Here is a 17,657-nt window from a genome sequence, read left to right on the forward strand (position 1 = left end):
AAGATTTTTGTCCTTGTTTAAGTACTTTCACTGCACTGGGTCTGCAGTTTATGGCTCTCCTTGATTTTTTATCCTCCCTTTGGGGTTTTCAGTGTACATTTATTGTTTGTTTGTGCACACTGGCTGTTTATGGATGCCTGTATACCACAGAGTGCATGTGGAGGTCAGAGGACAACTTTTAGAAGTCTGTTCTCTCCTTCCACTGTGTGGATTCTAGCTTGGCGACAAGCACCTTCATGGATGAGCAGTCTCGCTGGTCTGAATTGGTCCTTCTTGGAGTTCAGTGAGCTCCTTGGATGTACTAGGTTAGAACTATTAATACATTTACAAAACATTTGTAACAGTTTCTTCAAATGTTTTCTTCTGCTCTTTTATCTCTCCTTTTGGTACTTCCATTATGAATATTTTAATATAATGATAGTATTCTATAGCTCTGTGCATTTTCTCCCATTTTTAAAAATTAGACTTGTTTTATTTTATATGTGAATGTTTTGCCTGTTTCTATGTATATGTGTATCATGTGTGTGTTTGGTTAAAAGAGCGCATTGGATTCCCTGGAACAGGAGTAATAGATGGTTGTAAATCACCATGTGGGTGCTGGAACTCAAACCCAGGTCCTCTATAAGAACAGAGTACTCAAAACTTTGGAACCATCTCTCTAGCCCTTGTTCCTGTTTGTTAGGATTGGAATTTATCTCTAGATACGTCTTTCAGTTTCTGATGAGTCCCTTTAATGAATTTTTCATTTTGTTAGACTTCTCAAGTCTGTATTTTCCATTTATTTTTTATTGGTATTTTTTCCTCTTTATTCTCTATGTGACATGACATTGTCATGATGCTTTTCTTCTTTAATCATGGTTTTCCTTTGAATAATGGCTACTTGAAAATCACATTCTGTTAAATCGATTGTGTACTCTTACAAGCAATTAAGTTATGCTGTTCCCTTATTACTACTTTTTTTCCTTCTTGTTAACCTGTGGGCTATACTTTTCCAGACAGAGGGAGAGTTTGGAAGTAGGAAGGGTGTGAACATGGCATTTAAAGTATGCATTGGGTACTGGCCTCAGTTGCTGGAGTTGTTATCATTGCTTACTTGTTTGCATAGTGGCTGGGTGAGGTCTCCCCACCTCCCCACTGATACGGTATTTTCGGCCTCTGATTGTGTTCCTCAGAGAGGCATTGCTTTGGTTGTCCTCACAGTTGTCTAGGAGACAGTAGTTTTGGTAGAGTTCTCTTCTGACAATGAACCCACCTCTTCCGTCCCACTCTTTTCCACCTGACTGCTCAGTTTTTAGCAATGCTATAGGTCACAGCTGATCTAAGCTAATTCAGTTCAGGCTTTAAGGGATTTAGGTCAGTGATCTTGTTCTTATGCAAAAAGCTCCTCCAAGCCAGCGGTGGTGGCGCACACCTTTGATCCCAACACCGGGGAGGCAGAGGCAGAGGTAGAGGCAGAGGCAGGCCGATCTCTGTGAGTTCGAGGCCAGCCTGGGCTACAGAGTGAGTTCCAGGAAAGGCGCAAAGCTACACAAAGAAAACTTGTCTCGAAAAGACAAACAAAAGAGAAAGAAAGAAAGAAAGAGAAAGAAAGAAAAAGGCTCCTCCAAGCTACCCCCTTTTACAGATCTCTCTTGAAAATGAATTGGCTTAGGACTATCTTGTGTCCTCAGTGAATCTAGAAACTTCTATCATTCCCTTCTATCATAGCCCTGCTATTTCGAGAGTCCCTGTAAACTGAAGTTTCCTTTGGGAAAGAAGAGCTAACTGTATTAAGGGTAACTTGTAGATGATGGTCTAAGGTCTTTTTAGCTTGCATAAAGGGCCAAGGGTAGGATGACTGGAGACATAAATTCTTAGTGATGCTGCCCAAAAGTACAGTCTCTGTGGTATGAGTGGTGTAAGAAAGGAACCCTCACCTCTCTGCTGGATTTGGTTAGAACTAAGCCTCTACAGCAGGATAGAAGTTTCTATTCCTTACCTGAAGATGGCTGTCAGGGAGCTTGAAGTAGAGGGAGTCTCTTGTTCTTTGAGTAGAGTTCCTGCCTTGCTGAGCGAAGGGAGCCATCTTAGTTCAGATTCTGTGGTTGATATATTGTGCACCCCAATAAACTTATCTGGGGGTCAGAGAACAGAACAGCCATAATATTAAACATAGAGTTTAGGCAGTGGTAGTAGCATATGCCTTTAATCCTAGCATTCCAGAGGCAGAGATCTGTCTGAATCTCTGTGATTTCAAGGCCACACTGGAAACAGCCAGGCATGGTGACTCACGCCTTTAATCCTAGGAAGTTATGGCAGAAAGCAGAAAGGTATTTAAGGCATGAGGACCAGCCTTAAAAGCTGGTTAAGCTTTTAGGCTTTTAGCAGCAGTCAGCTGAGATCCATTTGGATGAGGACACAGAGGCTTCCAGTTTGAGGAAACAGGATAAACTGAGAAGTTGGCGAGGTGAGGTTAGCTGTGGCTTGTTCTGCTTCTCTGATATTTCAGCATTCACCCCAATACCTGGCTTCAGATTTGTTTTCATTAATAAGACCTTTTAAGATTCATGCTACAAGATTCTGCTTACTGAATTGTCATAAATTATTTGTGGCATGGGCCTCAAATCTGAGGCCTTGTTCATATTAGATGAGTGCTTTCCCACTGAGCTAGTTCCCTGAGTTTTCGTAGATATTCTTAGTTAGGTGTTTCCTCACTTGCTGTTTGTCCTTGGGTCTATTCATAGAGTCTTTAAATGGTGTTTTATTACCTTAAAACCTGATTTATTTTGAAAAAAGATCTTGCTCTATATCCCTGACTATCCTGGATCTCTATATGTAGACTAGGCCTTGAACTTTTGGTGATCTTCCTGCCTCTGCCTCTCAAGTGCTGGAATTACAGGCATGTACCATCATATTTGGCTAAATGGTTGTTTTAAACTGAACTTTGTGGGAAGCAGGTAGGTCTGAGGAGTTCTTACCCTTGTCTTGCCGGAAGTTGGCCTCTGACTTGACTATAGTTTTAACTTGTTTCATAGTAATAATTAGTACCTTTATCTAGGATGTCATAGCTTTTAGGTACAAAATTATGCACTTATTTGAAATCTTAAAGGATATGGGAAAATTCTTTGATGTAAACAACTTTCTAAAAATGACAAAAGAAGAAACAAAAATTTCAATAGGTATGTGTTATTTGGTTGAGTCTGAACTAAGGAAAAATATTACTAGAAAGTAAATTACAGAGCAGTGTCTCTATGAACATAAATTGAAAAATCTTTAATAAAATATTGGCAGATTGAATTCTAAAATATATAGGTAGAATAATATATATTGACCATGTAAGGTTCATGCAAGGGATGTAAAGCTGTTTGTTTTTTTTTTTTTAATTTAAAAAATGACCAACAATCATTTCTTGGCCTTTTGCCGAGTCTAGTGTAGAACATGACTACCCTTAGTTTTTGACAAAGATGTAAAGAATAAAGATGGAAGAAAAGATCGCCTCCTTAACAGTGCCAGAAAAACTGGATTTCACATGTAGAAGAATGGGACCTGATACATATAGACCACCATATGGTGTAATCAACTCAGGGTGGATCCAAGGCCTTAAGTTAGTTAAGTCTTGATTTTTGAAACTGCTGGGAGTAAAGCGCTTCACCATACGTCACAGGCAAGGACTTACTTCCTGGAAGGGATTCCAATAGCCCAGGATAATCCTGAGAATTGGCAAAATTGTAATGACATGAAATTAAGCTTCTGCACAGCAAAGGAAACAATTTCAGAGTGAGGAGACAGCTTACTGGACAGGGAGAAGTGAATCTTGACCATCTGTTGTCAGACCAGACAGTTGTCCGAATAGATAAAGAGAGCTGTAAAAATTAACCACAGAAATCAGCCAGTGAGTAAATGGACTAAAAGCCAAATACATAGTTCTCAGTAGAAGAAATTAAATGGCCAGTAGTACTTTAAAAGTTCTCAATATCGTTAGCCATCAGGAAATGCAAATTAAAACTTTTGAGAGCCCATTCTCACTCCTGCCAGATGGCTCTCAAGAAAACAAATGACAGCAAATGCTAGCAAGGCTATGGGGAAAGGGGCCCTATTCACTGCTGGTGGGAAGGTAGACTTGTGCTGCACTATGGAAATCAGTGTGGAAGTTTCGAAGATAACTAAAAATAGAGCTACCCTATGACCCAGCTATTCCACTCTTGGTGTACCCAAAGGACGATTAAATCAGCATATCACAGAGATAGCTTGCACACCCATGTCTCCCTGCTGCTTCACTATTCACAATAGCCCAAACAATGAAACCAGCCTAGATGTCTGTCAAAGAATGTAGTACATGCACACAGTGGAATTTTATTCACTTTGAATGGGGGTGCTCTAGAACAGAATTGATAGAATGAATCTGTATTGAAAGGGAGTTTATTGGAGTGGCTTACAGGCTGTGGCTCAGTCCAACAATGGTTGTCTCCTAAAGGAAAGGCCGAGAATCTGGTAGTTGTTCAGTCCACAAGGCTAATTTTTAGCCCATGTTGGAGTCCCAAAGAAGTAAGTTCTAAACTAGCAAAGGAATGCCTCGGCAGAATAGAGAACTTGCCAGCGAGAGGGAGGGCAAGCAGGCAAAAAGCAAAAGCTTCCTACTTCCATGTCCTTTTATGTGCATTGTCACCTGAAGGGGTGGCCTGGATTTAGGGTGGTCTTTTGACCTCCAATGATCTAATCAAGAAAAATCCCTCATGGGTGGGTCCAGCTACTTACTTGGGTTTTAATGGATTCAAGTTGACAACCAAGATTAGCCATCACACAGCTATAAAGTGAAAGTGAAGCCATGCATATACAGAAGAATAAATAAAATTGGAAAGAATTGAGAGAAATAAGCTAGTGTCAGGAAGTCAGTAACCACTTGTTTTCTCTTGTGCAGAACCTAGATTTAACAGAGAGATATAGAGAGACAAAGATATTGATTGATTGATTGATTCATGGAACTAGAAGAGATGAAAGGGGAGAAAGATTTTAAACTTGGGGTAAAATGAGGCTAATCAGGTGCACGTTGGATACATGGGACATGAAAGTAGAAGAGGCAGTTCTTGGCTCCTCAGCTTCCTAACGCTGCAACCCCTTAATACAGTTCTTCATGTTGTGGTGACCCCCAACCATAAAATTGTTTTCGTTGCTACTTCATAAGTGTTATTTTGCTACTTCTATGAATCATAATGTAAATATCTGTTTTTGATGGTCTTAGGTGACCCCTGTGAAAGAGTCATTGAACAACCAAAGAGGTCATGATCCACAGGCTGAGAACCGCTGGTCTAAATAAACTTTCAGGTTCTTTAGGTCAGCTTTTCAGGTTCTCAGAACATCATGTCAAGATTTTGATCCAAATTACATTCTTTGCATAGTCTTATTGGGGAAGATATTGAATATGTTATAATCTCCATTTATTTGATGAAAGAAGTGTCATGATTTTCTTTTTTTTTTTTTTTTTTTCTGGCTTTTTGAGACAGGGCTTCTCTTTGTAGACCATGCTGGCCTCAGATTCACAGAGATCAGCCTGCTTTTGCTTCCTGCATGCTAGGACTAAAGGTGTGTACCACCATGCCCGCTGTGTCTTGATTTTCTGTACAAAAGTCTTGGTTGTCTTTTGGTAGACCTCTAGATTTCCTTTCTATTAAACCTGATTACCATATCTGAGGAAGCTTAGATAGGTCACACCACAGGAGTTAGAGCTAACTGGCCTGTCTGAGGATGTAGCTTTTATATGAGCCAGGTACATCTTCAAATTAGGTATTTAGGGCAAAAACCCTGAAGAGTTTAGAAAACAAACACCCAACAGGGCTTTGGGGAGTTTTTGAAGGTATGCTAATAAATCTCCAAAGAGGAAATAAATGCCTCATTTCCTCAGAGCTGTTTCTTTCCCACCTGCTTGTCACAGTGATTTTTTTTTAACAGTGGTAAGTCTTTAGTGAAATCAAATTTCAGTCATAATAAAATGGAAAAATTAAATGCATTTAAAAACTCATTCCACATGGGCATGGTGGTGTACACCTTTAATCTCAGCACTTGGGAGGCAGATCTCTGAGTTCTAGGTCAGTCTGGTCTACAGATCAAGTTCCAGGACAGCTAAGGCTACACCAACAAACCTTGTCTTGGAAAAAAAAAAAAAAAAAAAAAGCCTTAGCTCTGAAGATGTTACTGAAGATGAGTACAGTTTGATAGTACAGGTCATTATATAATACTCTTCCTTGGGCAACATAAAAACCTTAAGGCATTGAAACTGTTGAATGTGCTGAATTACGCCTTGGTAAATTCTTAGGGAGATCAAAATACTACTGCATGTTTATGTAGGTTTATGTAGGATTGATTTCATTTTATCATTTAAATGGAGATCATTAATGTAAACTTTCCTCATCTCTGACAATTTTGTCTGACAGAAACAGGGGAGGAAATGTTAGTGTGGCTCACAGTTTCAGAGAGTTGCAGTCTCGTCACCAGGAAGGCACAGCAGTGGGGGCATGTGGCTGCAGATGCTCATTTGCATCAGGGCAGGCAGGAAGAGAGAATGCAGGCTGGAGCCAGAAGTGCTATAACTTCTATAAGAAGTACTGTAATTTCTATAAAAGCCCACCCCTAGTCACCTACCTTTGCCGTCTAAGCTCCATATTCCAAAGGCTCCTCAGCCCCAGAAACAGCGTCAGCAGCTATGGGCCACATGAGCCTGAGGGGACAGTTCAGACTCAAACCTGTACTTTAAATATTCTTTCCCTACACACTCATGGTTCATTTACATGTTTCAAAGAGATTAATATCCACCAGTGTGTTCATTTTCTCATTGCTCTGACAAAAATACCTGATACAAATAAAGGAGGAAGGTGGTTTTTGTTTGTTTGTTTGTTTGTTTGTTTGTTGAATGCTCTTGGGAGCAGCACATTATTGTGGCGGAAGTGGCATGACCCCAGTGACCCATTTCCTCCAGGCAGACCCACCTGGCAACCAAAGGTTCACCTCGTGGGCTTGTGGGGAACATTGCATTTTCAAACCGTAACACTACTTGAAATAGATAAATAGCATCAGTGCAAGAAGATTTTATTTAAGTATCCCAACAAAAACCTGAGTTCCTTAGGATAATTAAATTTGGAATGACTGAGCAAGTGCAAATAGTCTGTGGCTTAGGATATGGTTGATACAAATACTTGGGGTTTCCTGAAGCTGCATTGTGTCTCTAGCATTGGAAAGGATCAGACTTGAAACTAGTTTCTTATGAATGCAAACCATTTTCCTACCACTTTCTTATTATATTGTAGCATCAGGGCATGGGCGTTGTTGTTGTTGTTTTGTTTTTTTGTTTTGTTTTGTTTTGAGACAGGGTTTCTCTGTGTAGCTTTGGCATCTTTCCTGGAACTCACTCTGTAGCCCAGGCTGGCCTGAAGCTCACAGAGATCTGCCTGCTTCTGCCTCCCAAGTGCTGGGATTAAAGGCGTGCGCCACCACTGCCCAGCTTTGTTGTTGTTTTTGAGACAGGTCTCACTGTGTGTCCTGGCTGGCCTGGAATTCACTATGTAGACCAGGCTGGCCTCTAACTCTTAGAAATTCTCTTGCCTTTCCCTCCAGGGATTAAAGGAGTGAGCCACTGCTCCTGGCTAAGGTTTTGAATGGGAGACATGTCGTTTATAGAGTAAGAAGAAAACTAGTTTTACATGTGGAAGTGGGAGATTGACCAGTGACCAGGACTTGCTTATAGATGATGATTATATGTAGAAGTGGGAAAAAGCACCAATTTGTGTTCATTTCAGCATTAAGGAGAAAAAAGCTCAGAAAATATTTCAATACTATTAAAACTGAGTCAGCCTCTGAAGATGGCACTAATTATCCTCAGATCATCATTATAATGGAATCTAATTATATTAAAGATGCAGTACAAGCCCAGTGATAGAGCCTAGCATCGCCTAACATGTGTGATGCCTTGTGTTTAGTCCCCAGTACCCCATACACACAAAAGACTAAGATGTAATAAAGATATATTTAGTAAAGATAAATCTATATTTGAAGGATATAGGTGTCTTTGAAAATAAATGAGTAACTGAGAAAATGATGGGGATTTTCTGTGAGTTGAGAAAGGGTTCTTAGAATGACTTCATATTCTTGAGTGGATATATAAAAATAATTATTCCAAAAAGCTTACCATTGTTAGTTTACAGAAAGCAAAGATGTCTTGTCTTCTAGCTTTTTTTTTTTAAAGATTTATTTATTATGTATATAGTGTTCTGCCTACATGTATGTCTGCAAACCAGAAGAGGGCACCAGATCTCGTTACGGATGGTTGAGAGCCACCATGTGGTTGCTGGGAATTGAACTCAGGACCTCTGGAAGAGCAGCCAGTGCTCTTAACCTCTGAGCCATCTCTCCAGCCCGTCTTCTAGCTTTTTAAACTAATGAACTTGGTACCAGTCTTAGGAAATGTCATTTATTAATGAAATTAACCATTTGACTTTAAGGGCCAAAAACTCCAAAAGATTTAAGAAAAAGGCCATTCAGACATCATTGACTTAGCAGAGATGGAGCAGGTTCTGCTGCTGAACTCCTGATGCTTGGGAAGGAGCAAGGGTAGTAGGGCTGACTGCTGTCTGTGTGGCTGTGTGTGTCAGATCTGCTTCGTTTTTTACCACAGTATAATAAAGTCTTATTCCAGAGCACAGATAGCCTTTATGTATAAAGGGCTGCAATGTTTTTGTTTTTTGTTTTTCAAGACAAGGTTTCTCCATGTAGTTTTGGTGCCTGTCCTGGATCTTGCTCTGTAAACCAGTCTGGCCTCAAACTCTCAAGAGATCCACCTGGCTCTGCCTCCCGAGTTCCATAAAAGGTGGTAAAAACATTTACTGTCCATCAGCTTTCCATGAATTCTGAATACTAGTCTTAGGTGGAAACTTCAGCTTTATGCCAACAGAGGCCCATTGCTGGTTCTGGAACAGAACAGTGTATTATTCGTGAACGTAGAAACAAAGCCTTTAGTGGCATAGTGGCACAAATGTTATAGCAGATTCAGAATTTATTTTTTAATTTTCATCATTCACTCCTGAATTTATAACATTTACACTTTGCTACAGTAAAAATGTATAGGGGGCTGGGGAGATGGTTCAAGATGGGCTGTGAAGTCATGAGAACCTGAGTTGAATGTCCAGTACCCACCCACAGAAGCCAGGCACCTATATAGTCCCAACGCTGAGAACACAGAGACAGGAGGTCCCTGGAGCTCACTGATCAGACAGCTGGGCAAATTGGCAAGTTCCAGGCTCAGTGAAAGATCCTGACTCAAAACAAGAAGTTGATTGAGAAAGACATCTGATGTCAACCACATGTGCACTCAAACACACACACACACGCGCACTCACACATGGGGACACAAAATGTAGATACCCATGGTGAGATTTTAATCTTTTTGAAGATCTTTTTCATATCTTTATATAAAATAGGCATTGGTTTTGGATGGAGAAATAATTTTACATATTATGAACCTAAATATCAGGTTTTAGATATATGATCTTAGAAATTTAATCTCAGTAGTTCAAGAGACTTAGACAAGTGAGCAACTGGAAGGTCTCTGTTGACAGATTTGAAAGTCCAGAGTTTAAATGTTGTATTTTTTTATGCTAAGAACAAAAAGATGTATTTGTTAGGATCAATGTAATGTTCCTTGTTTTTGTAACAAGTAAAAGGCAAATATTTATTAAGTGCCTTTTGTGTACCAGGCTCTATGCTGGGCATTAGAGGGGAGAGAGAAAACAGTAGGCATAATAAGATAACACTTGGTTCCTGCTTTGGGGGACTTCATAGATTAGGATCATTAAAAACAAGATATAATTGCCATGTGATAGAAAAACTACTGCAGCAGAGATTTAAGCCTAAAATACTTCAGAAAAGGTAGATTAACCAGCCAGTTTAGTTTCAGTTCTGTTAGGAAGACCCATGATTAAGGACTTAGGCCAAGATGGAACTAGTGGGTAGAGTCTCCACAATAGATAGTAATGTGGGGAGATGGGCATTTTGGAGTCTCCACAACAGTAATGTGGGGAGATGGGCATTCTGGAGTCTCCACAATAGTAATGTGGGGAGATGGGCATTCTGGAGTCTCCATGATAGTAATGTGGGGAGATGGGCATTCTGGAGTCTCCATAATAAATAGTAATGTGGGGAGATGGGTATTCTAGAGTCTCCATGATAGTAATGTGGAGAGACAGGCATTCTGGACTTGGGGAGCAGCATGTACTCTTCAGGAGCCCCAGGGGCTATGGTTCCACCAGGATGGGGAGGCACGATGGGCTGTGTTGAAAGGTGACTTGGTGTATGCAGCTGCACTTTGATAACAGTACAGAGGCTTCATTTTCTAAGTTAATGAGGATCTTACTGAGTATGATAGTATTGATTCTTTTAGGAAAGTTTTAACTTTTTAAGTAGCTTAGATAATAAATCAGAATGAATAAATACTTAGTTATGAATAATTAGCATGTTCTCATTGAAATCTAGATGAGGGATGATGAGCAGCCAAAATAATTGAGGTGATCACAAGTTAGAATGAATAATATTCAGTGATTGGTTGTGGGCAATAAAAACAGCCCAGTATAAATCCTTCCATGATAGGATTATAGATACATGGATTTACCTCAGTCACTTAGAGGATTGTATGCATGCAAATGCTTTCTACAAAATTATATTTAAAAAATACAAAAGTAATGTTAAGGTTGGTTTATTCAGAGCTTTTCTCTTTCTATTTATAGATGCCACTTCAAATGAACAACAAGAGCTTTTCTGCCAGAAGCTACAGCAGTGCTGTATACTGTTTGATTTCATGGACTCTGTTTCAGACTTGAAGAGCAAAGAAATTAAAAGAGCAACGCTGAATGAACTGGTTGAGTATGTTTCAACTAATCGTGGTGTAATTGTTGAATCAGCGTATTCTGATATAGTAAAAATGGTAAGCCTCTAGATTTCTATTCCTCAGATTATGTAAGCTCAAGGATCTGAGGTGTATGTATAGTAACTAACATACCCAAAAGGATATTCTTAGAAATTTTGCACTGGGACTAGGTGTGATGAAGCAAGCCATTCATCTCAGCACACGAAAGGCAGAAGCAGTTGGGTCTCTGAGTTCAAGGTCAGCCTGTTCTACAGAGTGAGTTCCAGGACAGTCAGGGCTACATAGTGAGATTCTGTTTCCAAAAAAGAAAAAAAGCCCATTTGAAAGATTATCCATTTCATTGATGTGGCCATTGATTATAGGAGCTGGAGAAATTAGTATGTTATAGTGGCTCTTGGCTACCATATTATATAGTCCAGATCTTGAACTTAGGAGAAAGATGTAGGTTCAAGTGTACAGTTCTTGTATAGAACTACTAGAGCTCAGTTCCCAACACCTAAATCTGCAGCTCACAACTGCCTGTATGTAGCTCCAGCTACAGGAGGATGCCTCTGGCAGCTGCACTGAGGTGTACACATCTGCACATGAACACATACATGTGACTAAAACTAAAATCCTTTAAAAAAAAAAAAGTAAACTCATTTATCCAGATGACAGATGATATCTGAGCAAGTAGTCACTGGGAATTTTAAAGGGGGTGGAGAAGACATGTGAAAGACACATGTAGGCAGTGGCTAAGGGAGTCAGGTTTAAAAGAAAGTCTGTATAGGACATTTTCATATATTCGTAGATTATAACATTTTAATTTTAATTATAGCTCACAACCTTTAAGGAGTTAAATAGGCATCTTATCAAGCCTCTTTAATGTGGAACCCAGAAATCTAAAGCACTGACATCATTCCCTAAGTGGAAAATTCTACACCTGACTTTATGGATTGAAGTTCAAACAAGTGGGATAAAAATATTGACTATAATTGCCTTTAGGTTGTGTGTAAGGCAGTCTTGAAACAAATGAACTGCATGTTTAGAGCTCAGGATACCTCATTATAGGCATATATAGATGAGTAAGCCAAAATTCAGGACACTTCCTGCTCCAAGCATTTTAGGCAAGGACTGCTCAGCACAGGTAGGTAAATTGTAGAATCTCTGATGTGAAAAAAATGAATTGTTGCCATTTTTATTGCAGTAAGGTTTTTTTTTTTTTTTTTTTTTTTAGGATGATGCTATTAGTAGTTTAACCTCCTCCTTCAGCAGTAGAAATTGGTTCAGCATTTTAACTGCCCTTTTGTCTATACTAATGAAATACAGAACTTGTGGGAGTGGTTAGAGTCACTGAGAACATAGTTTAAACTACATCCGGACAGAAGAACAAACAACCTAATCCATGTTCTAGGAGAATAAAATGGATAGTAGGAAAGACAGATTTGGCCCTAATAAACTAGTTGAGTTTCTTTTTAATCACAATCGAAGACCTGTCAAAGGAACTTAGGAACTTGTGTTGTATTTTTAAGAACAGAAATTAATGCTTTAGGGGTTTTTTGTTTGTTTGTTTGTTTTTAAGATTGGCTATAGAGAGAATATTAACCAGAATAAAACTAGCTTCCTAAACTCCCACAGATAGTAAAGGGAAATTGTTGTTATTTTGTTTTGCTCTTTTGCAGGGGTGGGGGTGGGAGGGGGTGGGGAGGGCCACCAGGCTCCCAAATAAATCACACAGGAGGCTTATTCTTACTTACAAATGCCCAGCCTTAGCTTGGATTGTTGCTAGCCAGCTTTTCTTAGCTCTTATCCAGTCTACCTTTTGCCTCTGGACTTTTACCTTTCTCCTGCTTCTTTCTGTAAATCTTACTTTCACATTTACTCTGTGGCTGGCTGTGTAGCTGAGTGCCTGGCCCCTGATGTCCTCTTCTCCTTGTTCCTGCTCCTTCCTCTCTTACTCCTCAGTCCCTCTTTTCCTCCTTCTCTTTATTCTCTCTGCCTGCCACTCTAACACATCCTTTTTCCTGTCTCACTGTTGGCCGTTCAGCTCTTTATTAGACCATCAGGTGTTTTAGACAGAGTAACACAGTTTCACAGAGTTAAACAAATGCAACATAAACAAAAGTGATACACCTAAAAATATTCTACAACAGGGGATGTAAGTATTAAATATTGATGAACTTTCTGTTTTTATTTATTTATTTGGTTGGTTGGTTGGTTTTTTAAGACAGGGTTTCTCTGTATAACAGTCTTTACTGTCCTAGAACTCACTCTGTAGACCAGGCTGGCCTTGAACTCAGAGATCTGCCTGCCTCCGCCTCCTGAGTCCTGGGATTAAAGGTATACACCACCATGCCTGGCTGAACTTCCTATATTTATTTTTATTTTATTAAAATTTCAAGAGCAAATCTATTTCCTTCTGTTAACTGATGTTCAGTCTTTTTATTGAGGAATTTTGAAATTCCAGTGGAAGATACCCTATTTTATGAAGTGGATAGATATTGAAAATACTCAAATATTTGAGTCAGACTATTCTATAATTTTCTACATATTATCCTGGGATTTAATCTCTTTACTCAAGTGAAAAGATGTATACATTTCATTGTTTTTGTGGTTTAAGTTATGGTGCTAGTTTCTAGGTAAAATTGGGCCATCTGATCAACCTAGTCTTTTAACATGCTTCTGAGTATTTGTTGTGGGTTATTTTATTGGTGGCTGCAAGGGTAACTTTTAGTTTTACTGGTTACAATCGTGAGACTTCCTGCTATTTGTAAAGTTGATGCCCATCAGACTATTACTGGTTTTACCTTTAATTTTTTTTTTGAGAACTGGGCATGGTGGCATACACCTTTAATCCCAGCCCTCAGGAGGCAGAGGCCGGTGGAGCTCTGAGTTTGAGGCCAGCCTGGTCTACAGAGCATGTTTCAGGACAGCCAGGGCTACACAGAGAAACCCTGTCTGCAATAAATAAATAAACAAAAAAATAATTTTGAGTTGTAACTTTGTGAAGTTCTAGATAGTTACCTCCTGGCTCTTACTTGGGGTTATGGTAATGGTGCTGACAGGTATTTGACTGTCCTGGATGCCGCTTTATAAGAATAGTTGGAAAGTTAACTTGTATTAAAATACAGAGAGTTAAACCATCATTGAAGTTCTATAACTGTAATAACAAGGAGGGTGTTCTTGTTATAGGTACAGAACATGCTGGGATAGAATATGGGAGGAGCTGTAGAATGATCGAATTAAAGATGGATGAAGTTGGTGACTTTTACCTTCCCTCTCTTCTCTTCCCTGGGCCTTTTTCATTTTAAGCAAAATTTGGAAAGAGCATCTGGTAATGGAAGTGTTCGGAGGTAATATGTAATCATCAGTTACTGGGGTCCAAGGGAGTTAGTAATCCACAGAGAAGAGAGAAACACCTCCCTCTTTTATATCCTGAAGAGATTTATAGATATGAACTAAACTTATAGTTGTACATTTTTTTTTCTGTAAAAAAATGGTGTTAGCCGGGCAGTGGTGGCGCATGCCTTTAATCTCAGCACTCGGGAGGCAGAGCCAGGCGGATCTCTGTGAGTTCGAGGCCAGCCTAGTCTCCAAAGCGAGTTCCAGGAAAGGCGCAAAGCTACACAGAGAAACCCTGTCTCGAAAAACCAAAAAAAAAAAAAAAAAAATGGTGTTAGAATGTTTTAATTTTTCACTATTAAGCTCAGTTATATAGCAAAGAACATGAATACAAACTTAATTTCTTTTCAGATCAGTGCTAACATCTTCCGTACACTTCCTCCAAGTGATAATCCAGATTTTGATCCAGAGGAGGACGAGCCCACACTTGAGGCCTCTTGGCCTCACATACAGGTATGGACTATAAGTTTGTATTAATAATGTTTACATTTCAATATTCTGCTGATTCTGGGGGTTTATTTAAAATATTTGACTTTTAAACTGTACATGTTGTCACAGACCTTGGGAGGCTGAGGCAGGACGATCATGCATTCAAGACCAGTTTGAGTCACATAGTAAGAACCCATCTCCAAAAAAATTTTTGGGCCACCAAGATGTTGCAGTGGGTGAGGGCACATGCTATGAAGCATGATGACTGGATTCAGTCGGGAACCCACATGGTGGAATGAGAGAATGGATTCCTGCAAGTTGTCCTCTAACCTTGAGACGCAAGGTGTGACATGAACCCTTCCACCCATACACACAAAAAAGGTTAATTTAAAAAAATAAATAAATAATTTATTCTGAATACATTTTCTTAACATTATTTGGTTTTCTAAAAGTAATGTTTTGTGACAGCCTCTCTGTGTAGCCCAGACTATAGGGGAACTCACTTGGTAGACCAGGCTGGCCTGGAACTCACAGAGATCCACCTGCTGAGCGCTAGGATTAAAGGCATGCCACCATGCCTAGCTAAAAGTAATGTTTTTCATTGTGATAAAATACATCTATGTTAAGATAAAATGTTACTTAGTGATATTTTAAGTTTATTCAAAATATTGTGCCAGTGCTGTCACTGTCGCGTTCCAGAACTTTCCTCAACACACATGGACACAATGTTATCATTAGTAGTCAGCTCTCTATTTCCCATCTTCATTGCTCAAAACAGACATAAAAAAAAAATTCTGTTTTCTTTCTGTAGATATACTTACCTAGTTGGATATTTCATATACACAGAATCATAATGTGTGGCTTTTCATGTCTAGGTTCTTTTACTTAGCATAGTATTTTCAAGGTTCATCCATATTGTCCATAAGTCACTACTTCTTATGGCTGAATAATATTTTATTATATGGATGTATACTTTTTTTTTTTTAAATCCGTTTGTCAGTTATTTGATGTTAAAGGTCTTTTTACCCTTTTGGCTGTGTCTTAGTTAGAATTTCTATTGCTGTATAGAGACACCATGACCACGGCAGCTCTTATGAAGGAAAACATTTAACTGAGGTGGCAGCTCACAGTTTCAGAGGTTCAGTCCATTATCATCATGGTGGGATATGGCGGCACGCAGGCAGACATGGTGCTAGAGAGGTAGCTGAGAGTTCTGTATCTTGCAGACAGCAGAAAGTGGACTCATTGTCACACTGAGGGAAGCTTGAGCAAAAGAGACCTCAGAGCCTGTCCCCACAGTGACACACTTCCTCCAACAAGGCCATACCTACTCCATCAAAGCCATACCTCTTAATAGTGCCACTCCCTGAGATTATGGGGGCCAATTAAATTCAAACTACCACAGGCTGTTACAACTAGACCTATTAATAACATACATATATAAGTTTTGTTTGAACATTTATTTCCCATAAGATATGTTTTTTTAATTCATCTAAAAATATTTTATTTCCCACATGATTTTATTGTATTGTTTAGAGAATATGCAGTATATGATTTTAGTTCTTACAGAGTTGATGGCAGTATACAGTATGTCCTGGAGAACATTATTTGTGCTTGTGCTTGTCAAGGGTCTGTGTGCTGCTGGGCCTAGCTGCTTTATAATGTCAAGTCTGTTCTGTTCATTGAAAGAAAGGTATTGAGTCTTCAGATGTTGAATTGTCTTGGCATTTCTGAGTTTTGGGACCTGGTTGATAGGTGCATATAAGTTTATGTTTATAACTGTTTCTTCCTTGTGGATGGACTTTATCATTATGAAATGTCCTTTGTCTTTATTTTGAAGTTAGGTTGTCCGATACTAGTACAACCAGTCCAACTTTTAGCTACTGTTACATGACTTACGCTCTCATCCTCCTTGTTTTCACCTCTTTGTTTCTTTACTGTAAAGTGTGTCTCTTAAAATAGCGTTTAGTTGGAGGTGCTGGGTCTGCTGTTGTTTTGTGTTTTGTGGTAGGTTTCACTCAATGATGTAATTCCGGCTGGCCTGGAACTCACAGAGATCTGACTGCTTCTGCCTCCCAAGTTTTGAGATTAAAGGTATGCACCCCATGCTGGTCCCTAAATTATTTTTTTAATAGAATTGAGCACAAGTTCATCTGAAATTTTCTGCCATACTTGGTATAAAATTAGTGGTACTATTTTTAGTAATGGGAGGTTTTTAAAGCATGAAATTCTCATTAGCCAGTGTTATGCTTTTTTATTATGTGTAGTTGGATAGTCTTTGGAAAAGACTTAGTTTTTGAAATTTAAAAGCAGAGACAGATTTTTCCATCAGGATATTTTTTACTCATAGAAATTAACACAAATTCAGCCAAGTAAACAATGTGTTTTCCATTTTTCACTGGTATAATTTGAGGCTCCATTTAAATTCCCTGAGAGAAAATGGTTCTTAACATTTTAGAAGACAGTAATTGCTGTAAGATCCTATTTCTGTGACTAGTGAGGTTGCTCAGCAGATAAAAGCTCACGCCGTCAAGCCTGGTTCCGTCCCATAACCTTTGTGGGGAAAAGAGAACCAGTTTCCATAAGTTGTCCTCTGAGCATTCCACACACACTTTAAAAGATAGATTCTTATACAAGACATACTCAGATTGTACAAGCATACAACGATTTTTGTTCATTATGGTCTGTATGTCTAAAATTTTAAACTCTCGAGTTACTAAAATGTGGTATAGCATTTAAATTTGGTGATTGAATGTTTTGGGGCTTTCCGAAGTGACTATATGTTTCCAGCATGTTGTAGTTACATATTTAAGCATCTGGAGTTTTTGGTTTGTTTTTGTTTTTCCTTTTTTTTTTTTCCGAGACATGGTTTCTCTGTGTAGCTCTGACTGCCCTGGAACTTGATCTGTAGGCCAGGCTGGCCTCGAACTCAGAGTGCTGGGATTAAAGGCGTGAGTTACCA

General features: G+C 39.1%; 1 protein-coding gene across 2 annotated transcripts in view; it reads left to right on the top strand.

Annotated features, from left to right (window-relative positions):
- Ppp2r5a (protein phosphatase 2 regulatory subunit B'alpha) overlaps positions 1-17,657 on the top strand; it is a 56,267-nt gene that overhangs the window by 23,252 nt on the left and 15,358 nt on the right. For both annotated transcript variants that reach the window (XM_059281148.1, XM_059281147.1), the window contains exons 2-3: positions 10,746-10,942; positions 14,618-14,719. In XM_059281148.1, the coding sequence (XP_059137131.1) occupies positions 10,817-10,942; positions 14,618-14,719 (228 nt within the window). In that variant the 5' untranslated portion in view covers positions 10,746-10,816. The remainder of the gene's footprint in view (positions 1-10,745; positions 10,943-14,617; positions 14,720-17,657) is intronic.

The sequence above is a fragment of the Peromyscus eremicus genome, chromosome 15 (assembly GCF_949786415.1).
Source record: "Peromyscus eremicus chromosome 15, PerEre_H2_v1, whole genome shotgun sequence".
Classification (NCBI taxonomy): domain Eukaryota; kingdom Metazoa; phylum Chordata; class Mammalia; order Rodentia; family Cricetidae; genus Peromyscus; species Peromyscus eremicus.